The sequence below is a fragment of the Oncorhynchus clarkii genome, chromosome 19, assembly GCF_045791955.1.
Source record: "Oncorhynchus clarkii lewisi isolate Uvic-CL-2024 chromosome 19, UVic_Ocla_1.0, whole genome shotgun sequence".
NCBI lineage: Eukaryota > Metazoa > Chordata > Actinopteri > Salmoniformes > Salmonidae > Oncorhynchus > Oncorhynchus clarkii.
In genome coordinates this window covers 45,450,766-45,478,331 of record NC_092165.1, presented here as the reverse complement: position 1 = coordinate 45,478,331, position 27,566 = coordinate 45,450,766, and the positions used below count along the sequence as shown (strand labels likewise).

The 27,566-nt window shown below is 42.3% G+C and overlaps 1 protein-coding gene across 1 annotated transcript; it reads left to right on the top strand.

The window, feature by feature from the left end:
* On the top strand, positions 1-27,525 carry LOC139375296 (macoilin-2-like). Its single transcript, XM_071116935.1, has 11 exons — positions 1-271; positions 4,686-4,827; positions 5,669-5,795; positions 11,368-11,494; positions 12,091-12,269; positions 12,380-12,887; positions 23,206-23,364; positions 24,407-24,589; positions 24,668-24,788; positions 25,227-25,401; positions 25,537-27,525. Exons 1-11 carry the CDS (start codon positions 192-194, stop codon positions 25,737-25,739), a joined length of 2,004 nt encoding a protein of 667 aa, XP_070973036.1. The 5' UTR covers positions 1-191; the 3' UTR covers positions 25,740-27,525.
* Positions 27,526-27,566: the final 41 nt, after the last annotated feature.

Sequence of the window (27,566 nt, the reverse complement as noted above, 5' to 3'; positions counted from 1 at the left end):
AGACGTAAATTATAGCGCAAACTTGCGCTGGGAGAAAAGAGGAGGTTCTTAAAGAGAGTTTTATTTATGTTTATGAAAAATAATTACAGCGATATTTCACAGGGACCTAATTTATTGTATTTGTCTTCTCATGCAAGAAAACTGGATAAGATTACAGTAGGAAATCAAAAACTAAAGCGAAGGAGAGGAGGATGAAGCGGCGCAATGCGGACTGCAGCAAACTCCGACGGCCGTTAAAACGGAACCGAATCACCGAGGGCATATACGGCAGGTATATGAAGCCAAGCGATGGGTTCTCACGTCCGTAAGGGGGTTTGTAAGACTCCTTCATTGCTTGGCTGGGTTGTGTGCGAGTATCTAGTTAGCTAGCTACTGTGTCTCTCCTAAATGTAAAATGTCACTGACACTCGCAGTCAAGTGAAATTGGCTAGATATCAAGTAGGTAACTAGTATATTTGGGGGCAGATTAGCATAGCTAAATGGAGAGGTGTAAATTATATTTGGAGTAACGTTAGGCTACTACCAATTGATAGGCCCCAAGTCATAGCCTGGGGCTGTCTTAAACACCCCTACTTCAATTAACTATGTATTCCCATATTGTCTGCAGTAACTAGCTAAATTCACCCTACTAAGACAGCCCCCTAGCTGGGGTATGGAACAGTTATACCCATTTCAGACAGGAGCTGTTATGTTACCTATAAAAATGTTGATTACCCTTTTCAAACAGCTCCTTATTTGCAGGTATAACCCTTTTATACGTAAGTGGGAAACTGGCAAATTGGGAAGGGTGGGGGGTGTTAGCGAACTAAACTCTATGGTGAAGGAAGTTTGATGAACTTCACCAACTGAGTGGATCAGAGGCCAGGCTTTGGAATCGAGTTCTCTGATTGGATAAATACTTAAATATATATATATAATGAAACGCCCACCTATGTTTGTCGTCTTGTTGCGTGCCTTTGTTTGTTGAAATCCAAACGTTTTCTATAGACGTTAATCAAATACAACCAACGGCGGATTTAGGTAAAGGCACGGGGCGCCCGCACAATTTAAATTTTTTCATAATTCGGAATGATGACATTTGCGCGACCGGTTTTCTATCGCTCATTTGCACGTCACGTCAATGATATCAGTGGGACAATTAACCTTGTCGGAGTGGGCGCCCTGATGCTAGTTTGTGAGCTAGGCAGGCCTGTGTGCCACAAAGTATTTGACTCACAAAATTAAGGAAATTAGAAGGGGAGAGTATTTCGGCCAGCCATTTTCTTGCCTGCCATAATCCCCCCGTTATTTGATTACAAATGTTAATCAAATACAACTACCGAAATAATTTGACTCGTGACAAAATTAAGGAAATTAGAAGGGGCGGGGGGGATTTCGGCAGGCAAGAAAATGGCCTTGCCAAATACTCCCACCTAATTTCCTTAATTTTGTCACGAGTCAAATTCATTTCGGTAGTTGTATTTGAACGTTTATAGGAGAGAAAAAAAGGTACACAACAGAGGACAAACATAGGTACAAGGTAGGAGTTTTCATGATTTACATTTCTTGAAATATTGACCTTGGGCGAATCAATGTAATCGGAGCTAGATTCCACAAAGTCTGGTCTCTGCTCCATTTAGTTGAAGTCCATCAGAAACTTCCTTCACCGTGGAGTTTAGTTCGCTAGGGGGTTGTTTGCAATTCAAATTAGGGAGGTGTCTGGGTTTTCACTCCACCCTTGTACTTGATTGATGAATTAAGGTCAATAATTAGTAAGGAACACCCCTCACCTGGTTGTCTAGGTCTTAATTGAAAGGGAAAAAACAAATCAGTTGACACTCCGCCCTCCGTGGAATAAATTTGACACCCCTGTGTTAATGAATTTACCTGCAAAAAAAGAGAACCAATCACGCCAACCCGATACCTGTATTTTGGTTACAGGGTCTGTGAAAATGCTGGAATCATGACAAAGACTTTAGGTGGCTTATTTTTCCATGTTCTACCCCGTACTCCTTTCAAATATACAAAAAGCAGGTATAAAAAAACAAACTAAGTTAGTGGTTTGGGTCTGCATATGAAAAGGATGTTTGTAGCAGTAAACCACCCCTCTTCCAGCTTATTTGCAAACTTAGTTGGTCAAAAGAACTTTGTCTTTATTGCACCCTATCATTCAGAATTGAACACACTGTAATTCAGCCAGCAGAAATGTCAACGTGCATCTAAATAAGACTACCTAATTTAAAAGCTTCTTACGTTCAATTCCCGTGTCTTAAATTGTAGGCTACAAATTATAATTTAGGCCTACACTAGTTACATAAAAAAGCTTAGTCTGCATGCATCTGCCCTGTTTCTACCTGTGACAGTGTAACGGATGTGAAACGGCTAGCTTAGTTAGCGTGGGCGCTAAATAGCGTTTCAATCAGTGACGTCACTTGCTCTGAGACCTTGAAGTAGTAGTTCCCCTTGCTCTGCAAGGGCCGCGGCTTTTGTGGCGCGATGGGTAACGATGCTTCGAGGGTGACTGTTGATGTGTGCAGAAGGTCCCTGGTTCGCTGGTTCGCGCCCAGGTATGGGCGAGGGGACGGTTTAAACTTCTACTGTTACATTGATGCTGTTGACCCGGATTACTGGTTGCTGCGGAAAAAGGAGGAAGGTCAAAAGGGGGGTGAGTGTAACGGATGTGAAACGGCAACGATGCTTCGAGGGTGACTGTTGATGTGTGCAGAAGGTCCCTGGTTCGCGCCCGAGTATGGGCGAGGGGACGGTCTAAAATTATACTGTTACAACAGCAAGCACCTCTCCATGTGACACCTGCAGCTAGTAATCTGTTGAGGTGGAATAGCTCTCAAACCCTTCTCCATAGGGTAGTCAGCAGTTAGTTTCGCCCACGGTTGGATGCTGTGAACTGCATAATTCTCTAAAATTACGTTGAACATTCTATTCTCTGACAACAGCTCTGATGGACATTCCTGCAGTCAGTATGCCAATTGCATGCGCCTTCAACTTGAGACATCTGTGGCGTTGTGCGAGAGAACTGCACATTTTAGTGGCCTTTTATTGTCCCCAGCACAAGGTACACTATTGTAACAATATTTCTGTTTAATCAGCTTCTTGATATGCCACCCATGTCAGGTGGATGGATCATCTTGACAAAGCAGAAATGCTCACTAACAAGGATGTAAACAAATTTGTGCTCAAAATCTAAGAAATACACTGTGCATATGGAACATTTCTGGGATCTTTTATATCAGCTCATGAAACATGGGACCAATACTTTACAAGTTGTGTTTATTTTTTTTTGTTCAGTGTAGCTGCTTGCTTGTCAAGACATGACAATTATTTACACTTCATTTGTCATTGTAATAATGCTATTCTGAAGTCTATAATTGTTTAAAAAAACACATTAATTCCCAAATTTGTTATTTATCAGCGGAATATGAACTGTCAGCTGGCAAGACTGTGCAACTCCTGCTCTCCGTGGAAATAAATGTGTTCTAATAAACCCAGTCACTTCACAACATTAATAAATGCAATCTTGGAGAAAAGGCAACCATTTTGATGGCAATTATTGAAAAGAGCGAGATCCCAGCATTCCGGTGCTGTTAGATTTTTTTTCTCAACATACATGTTTTGGTAAATTGGTGGCGTTTTATAATGAGTGTCTGGCATGACAAAAAACGTTACAGCTGAAGCACCTCATGGCCATTGGAGTGTATAAATGGTAGGCCTATATTCACACAATTACGTTATTTATAAACGGTCAAAAAATCTAACATTTTTATTAGGCTAGTGGGAGTTTTTATTTAGGAGATTAAACAAGCAACAAGATAATATTTAGTCTGCTCTAGATAATGATTCAACCATTGGGTAAACAATGCAGATGAGCAACCCCATGCTTCAGCCATGTAGCCAGTCTAGCCACGATGCTGCATCAGGATACAGTTGATGATGCTTAATGCTAAAATAGCACACAGGCTTACAATATGAAGCATGTACACTACCTAAACATTTTACTTTTCATGAATGTTATTGGGCTCATTTCTGGAGGGGAATATTACATTTGAAACCATTTCATATGTTAAGGCTATTGTCATCATTGAGATTGTTTAGAAACATTTTATAAAACCAAAATCAGTTTAAATATCAGATTGTATGGTTGGCTATTGATACTTTCCCAGACTGCAAATGAAACATGAAGTCACCCATGATTGAAATTCTGCGTGCATGACTTGCTTTCCTGTGATCTTGGCCCTGACCAGTAATTTTCTCATTTTGACCAGTAGTTTTCTCTTTGTATTGGGCTGGTGTGCCACTGGCAAATTTACCTGAATGTCAAGCCTTGAATACTAACTGCATTAAAAGGTGTGTAGTAATTGCTGATATGAAAGATATGTTCATAATTTTTTTGAAACCATACCACAAGCACTGCATCTTAATGTTCAGAATGTGTGTCGGGGCTCTTAGCAAAACTCCCCCAGCCAGAAAATACTATCGTCAGTAGGCGCTTAAGGTAGTTGACATCTGGGAATAGGTTAGAGGTGGAGTAGCTAATCCTTGAGTTTTTGATCAGGTGCTTTTTAAAGCCCACACCTTGACACAATCCAATCTTATTGAAAAATGGTTGTGGTGTTGGACACACAAACTCATAAATGTCTCTCTCTCTCTCTCTCTCTCATATATATATATATATATATATATATATCCAGTACCTTCCTGTACCTGAAGTTCCTTGTGGTGTGGGCTCTGGTGCTGTTGGCAGACTTTGTGCTCGAGTTCAGATTTGAGTACCTGTGGCCTTTCTGGCTCTTCATCAGAAGTGTGTACGACTCCTTCAGATACCAGGGGCTGGTGAGTGTCTGGCTGTCTCCTGGGTGGGCCTGACTGATCTTTATTTGTTTTATTTAGTTAACCTTTTATTTAACTAGATGTGTGGTTTAAAGAGCAGGCCTATGTTGTTCTCCAGAAGCTCCATCTAGCCTTCTCTTCTCTAGCTCTGCCTTGTTTTTCCACCCCCTGCTACCCCAACCAGTGTTTTCCACAAGCACATGGAGTAGCTAGCAAAGTAGAAAAAGCTTGCTGTTTGTCAATCAAATCACAGTAAGCCTATACGCCAGAACTTTGTGGCCACATATGAAACAAGTGAAAGAAAATTAATGAATGTGCCAGAAAACAATAGTCTAAGGGGATTTCACTCATCATTACCACATTTTATATGGGACGTGCAAATTGACTCACATAGACGATGGAGTGTCATTCTCTCTCCCTCTGTGTAAAGAAATTTGACTGCAACCACAGAGTGCACAACACAAAACACCCAGGTACCGGGAGGCGAGAGAGACAGCAGACTGTCAAACCAGCAATGTTTCCCTGTCATCGCTCACTTTGACTGACAGGTGCCTGTCCTGTCAATAGATCACTTGAAGATGCATGTTGTACATTCTAGCGGGAGGGCTCGGCTGACTTTTTTTGTACATTTTATTTTTTTAAAGTAGCGTAGTCAATTCAAGTGGAGGCATTGATGTCAGATTTGTTGTATTTAACTTGTGATTTAATCATCAAGCAATACATGTTGATGTGGATAATATGTGACCCACATCTCTCATTGTTGGTAGCAATGTGTTTTTCTGCTTTTTGGCAGATCTCCTACTTACCCCCCCTACTTACCCCCCTCACATCTCCTCTCTTCTAGGCATTCTCAGTGTTCTTTGTGTGTGTGGCGTTTACCTCTGACACCATATGCCTGCTCTTCATCCCAGTACAATGGCTGTTCTTCGCTGCCAGTACCTATGTGTGGGTGCAGTACGTGTGGCACACAGGTAAGCCTTCTTCTTAGTGAATTAGTGTGTGGGTATAAAGACTATGGTCACTGTATTGAACTATTTAAGCCTAGCTGTAAAGAAATGGGAGTAGTGACAGGAGGTTCACAGGATCAAATCTCACAATACTATTTCCTGGAGTGAGACACCAGCTATATTATACACCGAGCACATACAGTGCAGTTGGAAAGTATTCAGACCCCTTCCCTTTCTACATTTTAGTACAAGTACAAAAATCAATAAGAAATACCATATTTACATACGTATTCAAACCCTTTGCTATGAGACTCGAAATTGAGCTCAGGTGCATCCTGTTTCCATTGAGATGTTTCTACAACTTGATTGGAGTTCACCTGCGGTAAATTCAATTGATTGGACATGATTTGGAAAGGCACACACCTGTCAATAGAAGGTCCCACAGTTTACAGTGCATGTCAGAGCAAAAACGGTACAAACATTTCTGCAGCATTGAAGGTCTCTAAGAACACTGTGGCCTCCATCATTCTTAAATGGAAGAAGTTTGGAACAACTAAGACTCTACTTAGAGCTGGCTGCCTGGCCAAATTGAGCAATCGGGGGAGAAGGGCCTTGGTCAGGGAGGTGACCCAGAACCCCATGGTCACTCTGACAGAGTTCCTCTGTGGAGATGGTAGAACCTTCCAGAAGGACAACCATCTCTGCAGCACAACATCAATCAGGCCTTTATGGTAGAGTGGCGAGATGAAAGCCACTCCTCAGTAAAATGCACATGACAGCCTGCCAGTTTGCCAAAGGGCATCTAAAGGACTCTGACCATGAGAAACAAGATTGGCCTGAATGCCAGGCGTCAGTCTGGAAGAAACCTGGCACCATTCCTACGGTGAAACATGATGGTGGCAGTATCATGCTGCAGGGATGATTTTCAGCAGCAGGGACTGGGAGATTAGTCAGGATCAAGGGAAAGATGAACGTAGCAAAGTACAGAGAGATCCTTGATGAAAACCTGCTCAGGACATCAGACTGGGGGAAAGTTTCACCTTCCAACTGGACAACAACCCGAAGCACATAGCCAAGACAATGCAGGAGTGGCTTCAGGAGAAGTCTCTGAATGTCCTTGAGTGACCCAGCCAGAGCTCGGACTTGAACCTAATCGAACATCTTTGGAGAGACCTGACCGAGCTTGAGAGGATCTGCAGAGAATGGGAGTAACTCCCCAAATACAGGTGTGCCAAGCTTGTAGTGTCATACCCAAGAAGACTCAAGGCTGTAATTGCTGTCAAAGGTGTTTCAACAAAATACTGAGCAAAATGTCTGAATACTTAAGTAAATGTAATATCATTTTTTTTTTAATTGAATAAATGTGCAAAAATGTCAACCTGTTTTTGATTTGTCATAATGGGGTATTGTATGTAGATTGAGGAAAAATAACTATTTAATCCAATTTAGAATAAGGCCGTAACGTAACAAAATGTGGACAAAGTTTAGGGGTCTGAATACTTTCCGAATACACTCAACTTGAGTGACCTACATTGACAAGCTCTCCTAGTATCCTCTGAACACACACAGGTGTGTGTTTCTCTGCAGTGGGTGTGAAGCATGCGTTACCAGATTTCTTCCACGTTCCCATGCTGCGTGTTATGTTTACAACAAGCCGGCTTACTTCTCAGAATCCCGTGCAGCGTCCGTAAGCGATTGTGGATGTCTGTAACAGGTGTCAGTGCGATTTAGCAGTAGCCCCTGTTGACCAGGACATGTTGGGCTTCGGTGTAAAATTGAACTCCTGACGAGACCAAATGCCACAGTAGAGCAGAGACCCCAAACGCCTGCTGCACACACCACACCATCAGGCTTTGACATTAATGCTTGTCCAGGGCAAGTAAAAAATAAAAAGGCAGACAACCAGAATATAGATTAATTGTCTGAATAGGATAAGATAAAAATCACTATCAAACAATTACTCCAATCAGAATTTGCTCATTCAACGCAGGGCAGTGTGTGGTTGACATTCTGACTAATTCCTATTTGCTTTTGCTCATTTCAATAAATGTTATTTGCACAAAGCAAGAGAACAATGTAGACATACTTAAGAGTCTCACCAAAGCAGCGCAAAATGTCCGGTCAGAATAACATTTAAAAAATGTGGATGATCTGGGCCAATAGCTGAAGTCTATAGAGGACACTCTGGTGTCTTATTGTTATAGAAGCCCAAATGTTCTATTGTCTCCATTTGATATGACTTGGCTTATTAACCCTCCTGTTGTGTTCGTTTCCTGTTAATTCATTCTGTGTTCCCGGTCCAAAATGACCACCCCATTTATAGCTGGTTATATATCCATAATAATACATATATTATCACCTAATGCTGTGTTAGATATTTTATCAACTTAAGTTCTTGTGAACATTACAAGTTTTAAACTTCTATTTGCTAATCATGGCCTTTAGGCCTCATTGACAATACTGTGCAGCCGTATTCATCGACCTGGCCAAGGCTTTCGACTCTGTCAATCAACGCATTCTTATCGGCAGACTCAACAGCCTTGGTTTCTCAAATGACTGCCTCGCCTGGTTCACCAACTACTTCTCAGGTAAGAGTTCAGTGTGTCAAATTGGAGGGCCTGTTGTCCGGACCTCTGGCAGTCTCTATGGGGATGCCACAGGGTTAAATTCTCGGGCCGACTCTTTTCTCTGTATACATCAATATTGTCGCTCTTGCTGCTGGTGATTCTCTGATCCACCCTTCCGTGGCCTCCAACTGCTCTTAAATACAAGTAAAACTAAATGGATGCTCTTCAACCGATCACTGCCCACACCTGCCCGCCCGACTAGCGTCACTACTCTGAAAGGTTCTGACTTAGAATATGTGGACAACTACAAATGCCTAGGTGTCTGGTTAGACTGTAAACTCTCCTTCCAGACTCATATTAAGCATCTCCAATCCAATATTAAATCTAGAATCGGCTTCCTATTTTCCCAACAAAGCATCCTTCACTCATGCTGCCCAACGTACCCTCGTAAATCTGACTATGCTACCGATCCTTGACTTCGGCGATGTCATTTACAAAATAGCCTCCAACACTCTACTCAGTAAATTGGATGCAGTCTATCTGTTTTGCCAGCAAAGCCCAATATACTACCCACCACTGCGATCTGTATGCTCTCGTTGGCTGGCCCTCGCTTTATATTCGTTGCCAAACCCACTGGCTCCAGGTCATCTATAAGTCTTTGCTAGTTTTAAGCCCCACCTTCTCTCAGCTCACTGGTCACAACAGCAGCACCCACCTGTAGCACGCACTCCAGCAGGTATATTTCACTGGTCACCCCCAAAGCCAATTCCTACTTTGGCCGCCTTTCCTTCCAGTTCTCTGCTGCCAATGACTGGAACGAATTGCAAAAACTCACTGAAGTTGGAGACTCATATCTCCCTCGCTACCTTTAAGCATTAGCTATCAGAGCAGCTTACAGATCATTGCACCTATACATAGCACATCTGTAAATAGCCCATCCAACTACCTCATCCCATATTATTATTATTATTATTATTATTATTATTATTATTTGCTCCTTTGCACCCCAGTATCTCTACTGGCACATTCATCTTCTGCACATCTATCACTCCAGTGTTTAATGGCTAAGTTGTAATTATTTTGCCACTACGTCCTATTTATTGCCTTACCTCCCTTATCCTACCTTATTTGCACACACTGTACCTTTCTATTGTGTTATTGACTGTACGTTTGTTTATTCCATGTGTAACTCTGTGTTTGTGTCGCACTGCTTTGCTTTATCTTGGGCAGGTCGCGGTTGTAAATTAGAACTTGTTCTCAACTGGCCTACCTGGTTAAATAAGTGTGAAATAAAAAAAAAATTGACCTGAGCTCATACAACTCGTTTTTGAGTAAAAAAAAAACGTATGGATTATGTTGACTATAATAAATACTCAAATTAAACATATTGTGCTATTTATCACAGACTACTTTGTGTCAAAGTTTAACAAGGACATTTGTTTTGAAACCCTTTCACCTTTTTAAATAGTGGCAGGATTTTATGTATTCAACCCGGGATATGGAGTATCTCGTTGGCCCTGGGATCATCCTGATAACATTTTCAGCCGACCTCTCCTCTCAGGTGGGGATGACGACCAGGACAAATTCCCATTCTTTGACCAGAATGTAACAACCTCAGCAGGGCCTTCTTCGTCATTCCAGGATTGTTCCACATCGGTTGTCTCTTGGTCTGGATCATATTCTGTGTTGTCTTCAACTTCTGACACTTCCTCCTCTAATGCATCTTCACTGTCAGTTTCCTGGCCTCTCTCCTCATCTCCAATGTCATGATCAAAGATATGATCAAGAGCCTCACATACAGTATATCGTTTGGTCATTGTGCTGTCACAGAATGAATTGTGAGCAAGGCCTCAAAAAAGCTTTATATACCAGAGCTGTTAGAAAAGTTATATATATTATTGAAACAATGTTGCGATTGTTTGTTTGTGAGAATGCCAACAGGTGTGGTTCCCGTGGGGGAAAGATTCTATTGGGGAAAGGTTCCCGTGGGGGTTGCCATGGAAGCCAAGAAGGGCAGTGAGGTGTGTGTGCGCTCAAACACACATGCATGTGGGATCTGGGAGAGGAAGTGTTTCCATCTGATGAATGGGCATGTGCCTGAACTCAATTTTATACACTAATTGTAGTCTAACCCATTAATTTCTAATGACTGGTCATTTTGACCGGGAACACAACAGGTGTACAGAAGTTAAATAAAAACACCCAAAATGTTATGAAAATGATCTAAATGTATTTTGTGTGGACAGTCATGGAACCTTATGACAATCAGATTAAATTAACTTTCAGAGAGAACTTGTAAATGGGTCCAATTTCACCGGAACCCAGCAGGAGGGTTAAGCCACTCTTTCAGTTTAATTCATACTACATTATTTTTTTCCCTCTATTGTCCAAAAATAATATTGTGATTTGTTACAGGCTTTGGTTTTTCCATTTATATTTTGAGGTTGCATGTTGGGCGCACCAATTGGTGTCACCTCGCTAGGCAGTATGTTTTACACCTGTGCTGGCTTGTCATCTCGTTAGTCAGAAAGAATTTGGCTGGCCCAGTGTTCCAGTTGTCTTGAGAGGTGTGGAGGGTTAACACCTTTAAGTTGTTGTGTCTAAGTTTGATGTGGGTTTTTATCTTGTTTGCCTCTTCTTGGGCAAATTTAGTGGGCGCTCGTGGTGGGTGTCTTGGGTCCCAGTTGTTGTTGCTAGTCAACTTTCAGTGGACAACCCCATGATTGTCTTTCAGAACCCCTCCTAAAACCACACCTGTTTTGGTTGATTTCAGTTACTCTTTGTTAGTTCCCCCTTCTGTTTGATCGGCAACTTTTGTTTTTCTTGCTGGAGAATGTAACAGCTATCCCCCTCTCCTTATCACTACTGAAAAGCTGCCCTTTTGTGGCTGTGTCTCTCATTTCGTCACTCAAAAGCTGATCTACTCTGCTGCTGTTGTGATGTTTGTTCTTTGTCTGGTGAGGGAGGCTGCTGCACTGACCACCCTGTAAGCCTCTGGTTTCATGTTCAGACATATTTTTCTTCTACAGAGAGGGGGGTCTGTCTCCCCACAGTGTCCCTTTGGATACTCTTTGTGTACATAGAGGCAGCCATCAGATTCAAAGACCTGAAGAACTTCTTCCATGTCGACTTGTGTCGCCCATTCGCTTCACATTGGTAAGTTAAGTGTTTTGTCCAAGCCCTGGCAGGATCTTTGTCTAGGCTATATGTGTGGATCTGTGAGGAAGATGGACTAAGATTCCGTCTCAGACCCACAGGCCAAGGAGGGAAGTGTTCTGCCCCATTTGACTCTCGGAAAATAACATTATTTCCGCTTGTTAAGCATAATATACAAGTAATGATGTCTGTATATCCCCCAAGCTCAGACACCACTTTCTACAAAGAGAGAGAGTGCATGCTGGTTTCAGTCTGTAGCATTATTAAAAAGCATACATATTCTAAGATGGCTTAAGGAATATTTCTACAAGGTCATACACCACTGTTTGGTTGAAAATACCTACATTTATAGTCTAAATACTATTTTTTAAGACATTTGAGTGGATTTAGATTTGAGCCTGTATAATGTACTGTAATTGAGCTGTTATGTAGTAATGCAGGATATTAGGGCAAGTCATTCTTCCAGCTTTACTTTCCGGAGCTTTACTTTCATCTCTTTTTTCATAGCACCTATGCTTTTCAACTTGTGAATCATTGTCTTGGTGATGTGTTGTCTGAACTTACTTACCCCCTGAACTCTATCCATTTCTCTGTAGCATTGGCTACCCAATGGTGACGCTGGGCTTTGGATTCAACAGCTACGTCAGCTATAAGATGCGCTTAAGAAGGCAGGAGGTGGTCCAGAAGGAGAACGAGTTCTACATGCAGCTCTTGCTGCAGGCCCTGCCACCAGAGCAACAGATGCTCCAGAGACAGGAAAGGGAGGCAGAGGAAGGTGAGAGATGCACACAACTGATGCTCCAGACACAGTCCAAGTGATGTTGGTCAAATATGTGTTTAATCTCACTTCCATTCTCTCCTTTCTTACTTCCACCTTCCATTCAGCTGCATTAGCTAAAGGGATATCTGAGATGGACTCCATCCCAGTCTCACAGAATGGCGCCCCCGCCAGTAAAAAAATGGCAGCTATGCTGGCGGAGCTGGAGTACAGAGATAAAGGGAAAGAGGGCCGCGAGGCCAAAAAGCAACACAACAGCATCCAGCCGTCATCGGTAGACTCTAAACTCCAGGAGATGGAGTACATGGAGAACCATATGAACAATAAGAGACTCACCACAGAGCTGGTGGGCAGCGCAGAGAACCTGCTGCTGAAGGAGGAGAACTCCTCATCCTCGAAAAACTACAAAAACTCCAGCAGAAACGCGTCAGTCAACTCCTTGCCCTGCAGACACTGCGCCACCAACGGCAGCGTCCTATCAGCCCCTTCCTCCTTTTCCTGGGGGAAGAAGCAGAAGTGTGCAGCGGGGAAGGGTTCAGCAGTAGGCTCTCACAGGGATCCAACAGACAACTGCATCCCTAAAATTCAGCTAAGCAAGCCTGAGGCAATTGTACGGTAAGAGGGTCTTTCTATAAACTAGAGTACCATTGAGGATTTCCAATACTGGACAAATTGTTACAGCTGTTAAGTCATTGATCTGCCATTTTTATTTTACACTACATTAACCTCTTGGTGTTAGGGGGCAATATTTTCATTTTTTGAAAAAAAAACGTTCCCGTTTTAAACGGGATATTTTGTCAGGAAAAGATGCTAGAATATGCATATAATTGACAACTTTGGATAGAAAACACTAACGTTTCCAAAACTGTAAAGATATTGTCTGTGAGTATAACAGAACTGATGTTGCAGGCAAAAGCCTGAGAAAAATCCAATACGGAAGTGCCCCAGGTTTTGAAAGCGCTGCGTTCCAATGACTCCTTATTCAGCTGTGAATGTACCATCAACGAGCTTACGCTTTCTACGTATTCCCCAAGGTGTCTACAGCATTGTGACGTAGTTTTACGCATTTCTGTTGAAGAATAGCCGTAGGCGGCCACATTGTGTAAGTGGTCATATGGTGGCTCCGAGAGAGATTCTCTCGAAAATACAGAGGTAGCCATTATTCCAATCGGTCCTAGTGAAAAAATAATTGTCCCGACGGATATATTATCGAATAGATATTAGAAAAAAACCTTGAGGATGGATTCTAAACAACGTTTGCCATGTTTCTGTCGATATTATGGAGCTAATTTGGAATATTTTTCGTCGTTGTGGTGACTGCAATTTCCGGGTGATTTCTCAGCCAAACGTGAAGAACAAACGGAGCTATTTCGTCTACAAAAATACTATTTTTGGAAAAAATGAACTTTGGCTGTATACCTGGGAGTCTCGTGAGTGAAAACATCCGAAGTTCAAAAGGTAAACGATTTAATTTGATTGCTTTTCTGATTTCCGTGACAAGGTTGCCTGCTGCTAGCAAGGCATAATGCTATGCTAGGCTATGATAAACTTACACAAATGCTTGTCTAGCGTTGGCTGTAAAGCATATTTTGAAAATCTGAGATGACAGGGTGATTAACAAAAGGCTAAGCTGTGTTCCAATATATTTCACTTGTGATTTTCATGAATAGGAATATTTTCTAGGAAGATTTATGTCCGTTGCGTTATGCTAATTAGTGTCGGATGATGACAACGGTCCCGTTCACGGGATGGGGTGTCACTACAGGTTAACCTCTCTAGGGTATATGGGACGCTAGCGTCCCACCTGGGCAACATCCAGTGAGATTAAAAATTCATAAAAGATACAACTATTTTATATAGGTTTAACTTCTCTGCGCACGGAACCCGCTAGCGGGCTGAAATTCCACAACATACGGTGGTCGCTACATAAATAGTCATATTAAACATTCATGAAAATACAAGTGTCTCACCTGTATTGAAAGCCTAGAATCTTGCTAATCCAACTGCATTGTCAGATTCAAAAAAGGATTTACAGCGAAAGAATACGATGTGATTATCTGAGGATAGAGCCCCATGAAAAACAACTATGTCAACCAGCACAGGCGTAACAAAATCAAACTGCAATAAAATAAATAGTTTACCTTTGACGATCTTCCTCTGTTTGCAATCCCAATGCTCATTATTACACAATGAATGATCTTTTGTTTGATAAAATCGTTTTTTATAGCCTAACACAAAACATTTTGTGAACCGCTTGTGTCGTGAATTCCGTCTCATTCCATTTGACACATTCTAGGTAAATAACCCACACAGAACGTGACTTTTCCAGTCATGTTCGGTTTCACTGCAATCAACTGGTTTGTTTGTAACACAATCAAACGTGATGGGCCATTTCGCGGGACGTATTGACTGAAAGAAACTGATTTGAAGACAACAAGTAATGACATCATTGTGCACCAATGATTTGCCCGCTGTTTCGTTGATTGACTGTCTTTTAACCCAATGACCACTGATCGTCTTGAAATCTAGCTGGGTAGATGGCCAATGAGCTGAGCTAAACGGCAATATGCCATGTTTATGTGTTGTAAGACCAACCCCTCTAGTAAGCTCCAGCGTAAAGAGAGTCATGCGCTATTGAATTTTCATACCGGAAGAAGCTACGCATTTACGCACTGTTTTGTTTGGTGAATGCCCTGATTCAGCTGTTTATATATCAATCATTATGGCGACTAAGTCAGGGAAAGCTAAATCTAAGTCTAGATATGCAGATGTACACACAACTTTAGAATAAATTGATTGGGAAGGTGAGACAGAGATTGTTGTAGGACGCTTAATTTAGCGATTGTGGAGGAATATTTTTTGAACGGGAGAGGACATCGTTTTGGACTGGTAAGTTCTTATCATGCTAATGCCCTTGTTTGAAATTAATAATATAAAATATTATTTGTGATTTTTTTAAACATTTATTTTAGAAGCAATATATAAACATTTAAATCAAATCAAATTTTATTTGTCACATACACATGGTTAGCAGATGTTAATGCGAGTGTAGCGAAATGCTTGTGCTTCTATTTCCGACAATGCAGTAATAACCAACGAGTAATCTAACTAACAATTCCAAAACTACTACCTTATACACACAAGTGTAAAGGGATAAAGAATATGTACATAAAGATATGTGAATGAGTGATGGTACAGAACGGCATAGGCAAGATGCAGTAGATGGTATCGACAAAGTGGCATAGTTTAAAGTGGCTAGTGATACATGTATTACATAAAGATGCAGTAGATGATAGAGTACAGTATATACGTAGACATATGAGATGAATAATGTAGGGTATGTAAACATTATATTAAGTAGCATTGTTTAAAGTGGCTAGTGATATATTTTACATCAATTCCCATTATTAAAGTGGCTGGAGTTGAGTCAGTGTGTTGGCAGCAGCCACTCAATGTTAGTGGTGGCTGTTTAACAGTCTGATGGCCTTGAGATAAGCTGTTTTTCAGTCTCTCGGTCCCAGCTTTGATGCACCTGTACTGACCTTGCCTTCTGGATGATAGCGGGGTGAACAGGCAGTGGCTCGGGTGGTTGTTGTCCTTGATGATCTTTATGGCCTTCCTGTGACATTGGGTGGTGTAGGTGTCCTGGAGGGCAGGTAGTTTGCCCCCGGTGATGCGTTGTGCGGACCGCACTACCCTCTGGAGAGCCTTACGGTTGTGGGCGGAGCAGTTGCCGTACCAGGCGGTGATACAGCCCGACAGGATGCTCTCGATTGTGCATCTGTAGAAGTTTGTGAGTGCTTTTGGTGACAAGCCGAATTTCTTCAGCCTCCTGAGGTTGAAGAGGCGCTGCTGCGCCTTCTTCACGATGCTGTCTGTGTGGGTGGACCAATTCAGTTTGTCTGTGATGTGTACGCCGAGGAACTTATAACTTACTACCCTCTCCACTGCTGTTCCATCGATGTGGATAGGGGGGTGTTCCCTCTGCTGTTTCCTGAAGTCCACAATCATCTCCTTAGTTTTGTTGACGTTGAGTGTGAGGTTATTTTCCTGACACCACACTCCGAGGGCCCTCACCTCCTCCCTGTAGGCCGTCTCGTCGTTTTTGGTAATCAAGCCTACCACTGTTGTGTCGTCCGCAAACTTGATGATTGAGTTGGAGGCGTGCGTGGCCACGCAGTCGTGGGTGAACAGGGAGTACTGGAGAGGGCTCAGAACGCACCCTTGTGGGGCCCCAGTGTTGAGGATCAGCGGGGTGGAGATGTTGTTACCTACCCTCACCACCTGGGGGCGGCCCGTCAGGAAGTCCAGTACCCAGTTGCACAGGGCGGGGTCGAGACCCAGGGTCTCGAGCTTGATGACGAGTTTGGAAGGTACTATGGTGTTAAATGCTGAGCTGTAGTCGATGAACAGCATTCTCACTAAGGTATTCCTCTTGTCCAGATGGGTTAGGGCAGTGTGGTTGAGATTGCATCGTCTGTGGACCTATTTGGGCGGTAAGCAAATTGGAGTGGGTCTAGGGTGTCAGGTAGGGTGGAGGTGATATGGTCCTTGACTAGTCTCTCAAAGCACTTCATGATGACGGAAGTGAGTGCTACGGGGCGGTAGTCGTTTAGCTCAGTTACCTTAGCTTTCTTTTGGAACAGGAACTGGGATAGGGATTGATTGAATATGTCCGTAAACACACCAGCCAGCTGGTCTGCGCATGCTCTGAGGGCGTGGCTGGGGATGCCGTCTGGGCCTGCAGCCTTGCGAGGGTTAACACGTTTAAATGTTTTACTCACGTCGGCTGCAGTGAAGGAGAGTCCGCATGTTTTGGTTGCGGGCCGTGTCAGTGCCACTGTATTGTCCTCAAAGCGGGCAAAAAAGTTATTTAGTCTGCCTGGGAGCAAGGCATCCTGGTCCGTGACTGGGCTGGTTTTCTTTTTGCAATCTGTGATTGACTGTAGACCCTGCCACATACCTCATGTGTCTGAGCCATTGAATTGCGATTCTACTTTGTCTCTATTTTGAAGCTTAGCTTGTTTGATTGCCTTGCGGAGGGAATAGCTACACTGTTTGTATTCGGTCATGTTTCAGGTCACCTTGCCCTGATTAAAAGCAGTGGTTCGCGCTTTCAGTTTCACGCGAATGCTGCCATCAATCCACGGTTTCTGGTTTGGGAATGTTTTAATCGTTGCTATGGGAACGACATCTTCAACGCACGTTCTAATGAACTCGCTCACCGAATCAGCGTATTCGTCAATGTTGTCTGATGCAATACGAAACATATCCCAGCCCACGTGATGGAAGCAGTCTTGGAGTGTGGAATCAGATTGGTCGGACCAGCGTTGAACAGACCTCAGAGCGGGAGCTTCTTGTTTTAGTTTCTGTTTGTAGGCAGGGAGCAACAAAATGGAGTCGTGGTCAGCTTTTCCCGAAAGGAGAGCGGGAGAGGGCCTTATATGCGTCGCGGAAGTTAGAATAGCAATGATCCAAGGTTTTGCCAGCCCTGGTTGCGCAATCGATATGCTGATACAATTTAGGGAGTCTTGTTTTCAGATTAGCCTTGTTAAAATCCCCAGCTACAATGAATGCAGCCTCAGGATATGTGGATTCCAGTTTGCAAAGAGTCAAATAAAGTTCGTTCAGAGCCATCGATGTGTCTGCTTGGGGGGGAATACATACGGCTGTGATTATAATCGAAGAGAATTCCCTTGGTAGATAATGTGGTCGACATTTGATTGTGAGGAATTCTAAATCAGGTGAACAGAAGGACTTGAGTTCCTGTATGTTGTTGTGACCACACCACGTCTCGTTAACCATAAAGCATACGCCCCCGCCCCTCTTCTTACCAGAAAGATGTTTGTTTCTGTCGGCGCGATGCGTGGAGAAACCATCTGGCTGCACCGACTCCGATAGCGTCTCTCCAGTGAGCCATGTTTCCGTGAAGCAAAGAACGTTACAGTCTCTGATGTCCCTCTGGAATGCTACCCTTGCTCTGATTTCATCAGCCTTGTTGTCAAGAGACTGGACATTGGCAAGAAGTATTCTAGGGAGTGGTGCGCGATGTGCCCGTCTCCGGAGTCTGACCAGAAGACCGCTTCGTTTCCCTCTTTTACGAAGTCGTTTTTTTGGGTCGCCGGCTGGGATCCATTCCGTTGTCCTGGGTGAAAGGCAGAACACAGGATCCGCTTCGCGAAAGTCATATTCTTGGTCGTACTGATGGTGAGTTGACGCTGCTCTTATATTCAGTAGTTCTTCTCGACTGTATGTAATGAAACCTAAGATGACCTGGGGTACCAATGTAAGAAATAACACGTAAAAAGACAAAAAACTGCATAGTTTCCTAGGAACGCAAAGCGCCACCCCAACCCACATGAAATAGCCTATTTGAGGCTGTTGAGGAGAGTGCAGGACCACATCAATAGCCAAAGTGAAATGGAAATGGTAGATACAGCTGGTCTGTTGTAATATAATAAAGACAGTAATATAATAAAGACAGTAGATCTAGCTGGTCTGTCATAATATAAGACAGTAGATCTAGCTGAAATGTCATAATATAAAAGAGACAGTAGATCTAGCAGGTAATAATAATATATTAAACCTTCAACTCTCTATATATCTGTTTATTATACCTGTTGATACAGGGCTCATATGTGAAACTATTCTAACTGAACATTTTCTTTCACAGTGACACTGACTCCGAATGGGAGTCTTATCCGGTGTCCTGTGTGAATTTAAGTATGCTCTCTCTAATTCTCTCTTTCTCTCTCTCGGAGGACCTGAGCCCTAGGACTACCTGGCATGATGACTCCTTGCTGTCCCCAGTCCACCTGGGCTTGCCGCTGTTCCAGTTTCAACTGTTCTGCCTGCAGCTATGGAACCCTAAACTGTTCATTTTTACTCTTGAGGTGCTGTCCTGTTGCACCCTCTACAACCACTGATCTCCACCCGGCACAGCCAGAAGAGGACTGGCCACCCCTCATAGCCTGGTTCCTCTCTAGGTTTCTTCCTAGGTTTTTGCCTCTCTAGGGAGTTTTTCCTAGCCATCGTGCTTCTACACCTGCATTGCTTGCGGTTTGGGGTTTTAGGCTGGGGCTATATAAATGTATTTGATTTGATAGAGGACTGAGGGTCATCCAAATATTGAAAGTGTGTAAATGTGTATATATATTTTTTTTTTAATCAATTATTTTTTTTTTTCAATTTTTTTGTTTTTTTTTGTTTCTCAATTTTTGGGGGGTGGTGTGTTAGAATACCATTTTGGCATTTTGTACATAGTTATTTGTTTCAAAATGTATACCTTCACCAATTTGGCCACTTGGGTACATTTGGGCTACTTGTGTGGGACACCTGGGTGACTTCATGATAAATGTCATGTAGCACACATTTTGGAAGTTATCATTCTGAAACTTTGCACATGTACTGTTGCCCTCTTATATTTTTCACTGAAATGGTCCCCATCATCCTATCTGAATTTTTGTTTTATCGTTCATTTTAAAGATGATACAAAAAGAAAAAACGTTTTTTTCCCCTACGTTTTGTTCGCGTTTTCTTCAGTAATCCACAGGCTCAAACACAGATACAATTTGGATTTTTTTGTCTGCTTGTTGTATCTGTAAAGTTCATAGAAACATGTCAAACGACGTTTATATTCAATCCTCAGGTTGTTTTTAGCCTAAATAATCGATAATATTTCAACCGGACAATAACGTTGTCAATATAAAAGGTAAACAAGAAAGGCACTCTCGGTCGCGCATGAAAAAGCTCTGACACGGCAGGGTCCACTCATTCAGACTGCTCTTACTCCCTCATTTTTCAGAATACAAGCCTGAAACAATTTCTAAAAGACTTGACATTTAGTGGAAGGCATAGGAACTGCAATTTGAGTCCTAAGTCAATGGATACTGTAATGGCATTGAATAGAAAACTACACACAAAAAAAATCTAACTTCCTGAATGGATTTCTCAGGTTTTTGCCTGCCAACTCAGTTATGTTATACTCACAGACATTATTTTAACAGTTTTGGAAACTTTAGTGTTTTCTATCCAAATCTACTAATTATATGCATATCCTATCTTCTGGGCCTGAGCAGAAGGCAGTTTAGTTTGGGCATGCTTTTCATCCAAAATTCCAAATGCTGCCCCCTACCCTAGAGAAGTTAAGATATAATGGGGGATCATAGCTATATTCAATAAAATTCACCAGTTGATTTAAAGCCTATGTTTAACCCATTCTCATGGTTGGTGTCTTGACGGATTTGTCCAAAATTGTGTGACATTTTTCTGTCCTTGCCAGTACCAGTATACCAGTATAAGTTGTCGTTATCATATATTAAGCATTAATCAGTTACAGTGCCTTCAGAAGTATTCACACCCCTTTCCACATTGGTGTTAGCCTAAATTTAAAATGGATTAAATTGAGATTTTGTCACTGGCCTACACCCAATACCCCATAATGTCAAAGTGTAATGATGTTTATTTTTTAAATTTTTTAAAAGTTTTGACCAATTAATTAAAAATGAAAGCAGATGTTTTAAGACAATGTATTCAACCCCTTTGTTATGGCAAGCCTAAATGGGTTCAGTAGTAAACATTTGCTTAACAGGTCACACAATAAGTTGCATGGACTCTGTGAAATAAGTGTTAACCATGATTTTTGAATGACTACCTAAGTTCTGTATCCCACCCATACAATTGTCTGTCAGGTTCCTCAGTCGAGCAGTACATTTCAAACAGTGCGATTCAACTACAAAGATCAGGGAGGTTTTTCAATGCCTCACAAAGAAGGGCATCTATTGGTAGATGGGTAAAAATGCAGACATTGAATATCCCTTTGGGCATGGTGTAGTTAGTCATTACACTCTGGATGGTGTATCAATACACCAATCACTACGAAGATTTCCTAACTCATTTTCCGGAGAGGAAGGAAACAGTTCAGGTATTTCACCATGAAGCCAATGATGACTTTAAAACAGAGTTTTATGGCTGTGATGGGAGGAAACTAAGGACGGCTCAACATTTGAGTTACTCCACAATACAGAAGGAAACCTTTACAGAATTGTTTTTTTCTTCTCCAAAACATGCATCCTGTTTGCAACAAGGCACTAAAGTAATACTGCAAAAATATGTGGCAAGGCAATTAAACCTTTTGTTCTGATTACAAAGTGTTATGTTTGGGGCAAATACTAAGTACCACTCTCTATATTTTTCTTCGTTTTTTAGGTTATTGTCCTGCTGAAAGGTGAATTTGCCTCCCAGTGTCTGGAAATTAGACTGAACCAGGTTTTGTTTTAGGATTTTGCCTGTGCTTAGCCCTATTCTGTTTCTTTTTTATCTTAAACCCTTGGCAAAAAAGGAAATACGAAGCGGAGTAAACTCTGGTCCTTCTAAAACCTACTTTTCTACAATAATGTGAGCTATAGCTTGCAAAATAAACAAATTTGATTTTGGGTGACAAGGCTATTTTCCCCCAACATTTTCCTCATGAAATTGCAAAATGTTTTTGTTTCCTTTGCTTCCTTTCTTCCTAGTGTTGCGATACTGGTATTGTGACAACACTAATGTATTAACAGGAGTAACTCCTGCCTGGATGTCACAGTTCTCACATTTTCAGGCCAAAGTATCAGTAACTTGCTGGTGCATGAAGGGTTCCTCCCTTTTAATCAGATCCCACAGTCCCTGACCTCAAACGGACCATGATGCACATAGATAGGCGTTAAGTAGAGCTGTTTCAGCTGTGATATCATTGGACTGGGTTGTGAGAAAGTTGGACTATTACAATCTATGGTTTGCCACAAACTTATGCTGGCTGAAAATAAGAACATTGAGTTGTATGTCTGACCTTTTTGGCTCTTTAGTTGTACAACTGGGTGTGTGATGGTGCTGTACAGACACATTGGTGTGAGTGGGGGTGTAAGGTTGTTGGTGAAATCAGCAGAAAGTCAAATGAATGATGGTGTTTGTGGCAAGTTGTCATGGTAACATGTGTGCCCTGCTTTTGCCACACTCAGACTTGGGGCTTCCCTGCCTACATTATTTGGACAGTAGTAGGGCTGTGACGATACCAGTATTGCAATATTTTTTCCATGGCAAAAATGGAACCGCAAAGCAGACCTAACTCTTCGGTCTTTCAATAACCTGCTGTGTATATCAAATGTGTTCTATAGCTTGGAAAATAAATGTGACTGGATAACATGTTTGTTTCCAACATTAGGGCCGTTTTCCTAAAAGTTAAATCAGCTTTGTTTTGTTAGTATCGTGGCAAGGAAACAAGTATCGCCATACAGGTATAGTCCCAGCCCTAGACAGTAGCCTATAGGCTTAGTTGAAATTTTTGCTGTATACACTTTTGGCTGAAGGGTGTTTTCTTACTGGTTAGTGTTGAATTGATTGTACACTTGTAAAGACAAAAGCTGTGTCTAGTATGAAAGAAAAGTAAGTAATTTTAAAGCGCAAAGAGGAGACATTTCATCAATTCAGAACCACACATAATTAAATGGTTACAGCTTAATCAACAATTTGGAATATCAAAACGCTGACTATATCAATCGGCAATGACCTGATTGGCTAAGGAAAACAACTGACGACAGACAAACACTAAAACAACTGTCAGGGACAGGCCAACGGCCAGAATGGAGGGCTGAAGGCGAATATGCCATCAGCAGGAGGCTTTGACAGCCGTAATACTTAGGCCACAGCCAAATACAAACCTCTACGCAGCAGCACTCCACAGAAAAGAGTTGAGTACAAAGATGGCCATACTAAAACAGTCTTATGAGCAGATGAAACCAATATAAACCTTTACCAAAGCCTGGAGAAAGGAATTGTGGATGATCCAAAACCTATAGTTTCTGCATAACGCATACACTGAATCTTTATCAAATTCTTTCTCATCCTTCTCTATTCATCCCTTCCTCATTTTCTTTCCTTTCCCCCTCTACCACTGCAGGCTGGAGCAGGATGTGAAGAAGCTGAAGGCAGACCTTCAGGCCAGCAGACAGGTGGAGCAGGACCTGCGCAGTCAGATCGGCTCCCTTGGCAGCGCTGAGCGCTCCATCCGCTCTGAACTGGGCCAGCTGCGCCAGGAGAACGAGCTGCTGCAGAACAAGTGAGTGGGCAGGTTAAAGGTTAGGAATTGACCACTGGATCTGATCACCTGCTGGGACCAGTGGGGCTAGCGCTGCTAATAAAGTTAGGTAGCTTGCTTAATTTTGACAATATGGCCAAACATTCTACATTATCCACATTGATAAGTTTGTAATTGTCAAAATAGGATGCCATCTTCTGGTTGAAAATGTGAAATGTCGCAACTCGGGTAACACACAATGGTCCAACTTGGTCATTGAAGTGAATTTCCTACTCCATACTTCCAATAGCACGTGAGGTTTTTCCTAGTCGGGGTAATGCAGTCAGGAAAAACTCAGGGGACCTAGTTCAGACCTAAAGGTTATCACTGCTTGAAAACCCAGGACTGAACTTGGAATGTCCATGTCAAAATGCTAGTCTGAAATACAAATAATTCTGGTGTGAGGACTGGTCATAGGGAAGTTTATAGATGGGATCCTGTCTGCTTCATATCACGGCAGCAGAGAGAGCACTTATGCATCTGGCTGCTTTAATTGGCCAATTAAGTAATCACTGACCAGCTGGGGACTCCTGGGTGTCCTTGACAAGGAGCATTACATAAGACCACCCTAATATGGTAGTTAGCATGTACATACAGACACAAACTCGGTGGTTATGGGTGTTAATTATCCTGTGCAATTAAAAGGTGACATGTAGGCCCTCCCAGCCTGCCCCTAATGACCAGCTTATTCCTATTGCCGCTCAAGAGAGTCTGTTTCACTCGTTCTGTCTGTTGGTGGAGACTGGTGCACATAGCTCTGTTGGCTATGCTCAAAGCTAGGTAAAGGATGCTAGGCTAAGGATTACGAAAGTGCAAAGAAATTATTTAAAGTTTACTTGGTTACCAAACTCAGCCATCCTGCCCTCTCACTATCTCCACACACGGTTAACTTACACTCATGATGAAAATGACTACCTTTTAGTACTGTTAAGAGTGCACATGCACACACTGGGGGTGGAATGGAATCTCACTGGCTGCTCGCTAGCATGGTGCTGCATGGTCTGTGGCTGCTGTGTGTGTGCAGACTCCATAACACCATCCAGGCCAAGCAGAAGGACAAGCAGACCATGGGCCAGCTGGAAAAGAGGCTGAAAGTTGAGCAGGAAGCCCACGCCAACGCAGAGAAACAACTTGCAGATGAGAAGAAACGCAAGAAGCTGGAGGATGCCACCGCAGCCAGAACCGTCGCACTAGCAGCCGCATCCAGGTATAGGCTCCAGAGATATTCACAACTATTTCATAAATACATCTGCGTTTAGTTGAGTTCTCTCTGTCTGCTCCACAGGGGGGAGTGCACAGATACAATGAGGAGGCGGGTCACGGAGCTGGAGACGGAGTGTAAGAAACTAACCATGGACATCAAGCTCAAAGAAGACCAGCTCAGAGAGCTGGAGATGACCGTGCAGGTGAGGTTCAGTTGAGATGGGTATGTTTTGTTGAAAACAGGATGTCAAGAACATGTTTGGTTAAGGTAGCTAAAATGTTGACTCTAGCCCAATATTAGCCCTAATTATTTAAGAAGACTAGGTCTAAGGGCATTCCATAGTGTGACATGTCCTGGTCCAGAAATACTGAGGAGAATTTCTGTCTGCAATAAAGCCCTTTTTATGGGGTAAAAACTAATTCTGATTTGGGTGGACCTGGCTCCCAAGTGGGTGAACCTATGCCCACCCATGGCCCTGCCCAGTCATGTGATATCCATATATTGTGGCCTAATGAATTTATTTCAAATGCCTGATTTCCTTCTATGAACTGTAACTCTGTAAAATGACTCATTCACACCTGCTGTACACTGGCACACAGACAATGTCACTTATAGTGAGTGATGTGTTCTTCCCCCTCAGGAGCTCCAGAAGTACAAGGAGAATGAGAAGGACACAGAAGTGCTGATGTCAGCGCTGTCGGCCATGCAGGAAAAGACCCAGCACCTGGAGAACAGCCTGTCTGCAGAGACCCGCATCAAACTGGACCTGTTCTCAGCACTGGGTGATGCCAAGAGACAGCTGGAGATCGCACTAGGTCAGTGTCTAGCTTGGGTCTAGCCTCTCTGCAGTACTGCCTCAGTCACACCTATTTCCTACTGTATGTGATTGATGTAGAATAGGTTGCATGACATGAATGTCTTATCTGACATTTTGTGTGCGTCTGTCTCAGGTCAGATCCCGCAGAAGGACCAGGAGATCAAGGACCTGAAGCAGAAAATAGCTGAGGTGATGGCTGTCATGCCCAGCATCTCCTACACATCTGACAGCAGCAACATGACTCCCATGGCCCCCCACTACTTCTCCAAGTTCATGGACACAAGTCCCTCTGGCTTGGACCCAAATGCCTCCATCTACCAGCCTCTCAAAAAGTGAACGCTTCCTCCAACCCGTCATTCTCTTTTTTTCATTTTTTTAAGCCGACCTCCAGATCTGCTTGGAAGGGGTCTGGGACTTGTTTTTCCTTGTCAGATCCGAAGGATGTTGTATTGTGACTATTTATTGTAGTTTTTATTTTAGAAGAGTAAGGGACATCACATGTAAACCAGTTTTTTCTTTTGGTAAATGTCTAGTGAAACCTTACAGAATTGGGCTTATGTAGGATGTTTCAGTTCCCCCTTCTACTCCACCTGTTACTTAGTCTTGGTTAATTCTGGTGTTGGTTTTATTCATTTAAAATCTGTGATGTGGATCTCTGCTAGCAGGAGTGCTCACCCATATTTCCATGTTGGAAGTTCTGATTGCTGAGAGCGGATACCCTTTTGTTTATATGGTAGGACTCTACAATCTGTACATTGGTATGGACTCTAGCCCTGTTTTGTCAATGGTATTTTTCAGTCGTGAATATCAGACCAAATTGAACGTTCCATTGGCTGTTCTTGGGGTTTTGTGGTATTGGTTCTATTATTTTTGAAAGTGGATTGTGTGGTCTCCTATTTACTTGTTGATCTTACCACAAAGTTGAATTTAAAAAATCACTGGGATGAGAATAGAGCTGTACCAAGATGTTATGTTAGAATAACAAGGGATAAACTACTGTCAACGTAAACCATCCTCAACAACTCCAAATGTTGAGTATCATCTACAAAATGAAAAGTATTTCCCAAAAAGCACCCTAATTTCTACAATACTTTCCAAAAGTGTTAAGCAAAGGCTGTATTAAGAGAAGTTAATGATATTGCCTTCTCTTTAAGCTCAGAATAGTCTTTCGCAAATTGTCATGATCACAGGGCCTTGATTCAGGACCTCAGTGGTGGGAGAAAAAAAGGTTCAGAAAAGATAGCCCATCTACTTTCTCAACAGTTCTGACAATATGGCCACTCATGGTCTAATATGGTAACGTTACTACGAAGTCTACTCCAAACAGGCTCCCAGCATGGGAGTCTACTGCATCCAACTATAACACATCTCTCTACTGGAAACTCCTGTTTAACGATTGTCCCTACTTATGTTTTTATTGTTTTGACTTAATTGCACGGTTAAAATTCCACCGTTGATGGATGTTGTGTGTCTCTCTGACCTGTGTGTGTGTAAGTTATACAAGAAATAAGGCTCTGGAAATGAACGTTACTTTTTTTCACAGAATTCTGCATGATAAATCTCCTTTTATTGCTGATTACTCAACTTCAGCCCATTTGCCAAGAAAGGATTGATTGTTTTCTAGGAATATACTGCAAAGACATTGGTTGACGTGTTTGACATTCATTCTCCTCTGACTTGTCTAAAGTATGTCAAGCAGGTGGGAAAACTGCTCACCTGTTTGTAGTAGACTGTTTACGTAGTTGAAAGCTTTGTAAATGTTACAGTATTGGCTACTGCCTGGGACATAGGTGTTAAGAACAGTCAACAATTTATTTGGTATTGTTTTTTACATTTTATTTAACCTTCATCATTCCCGTCATTTTCCTTCCCTGCATGGAGGAATAGCTTGAGCCTGATGTCATCTGAAATGGTAATTTGTGTGGTTATAACCTACTGTATATGGAAACTTTTTCTACAGATTAGTTTAGTCAATTGGTCCTTCAACTGATGTTGAAAGTATAAAAACATGTATTTATTTTTAATTATGCCCAGTCATTGCTCTGTTTCTCCCCAAGTCTGACCTCGGCTAGGCTCGAACACTGAGGTTTACAAGGAATAAATTATTTTCTTGCAGATGTTCAGTCGGGAGTTCCTTTCCTTGTCCTTTATGACATAATTCTT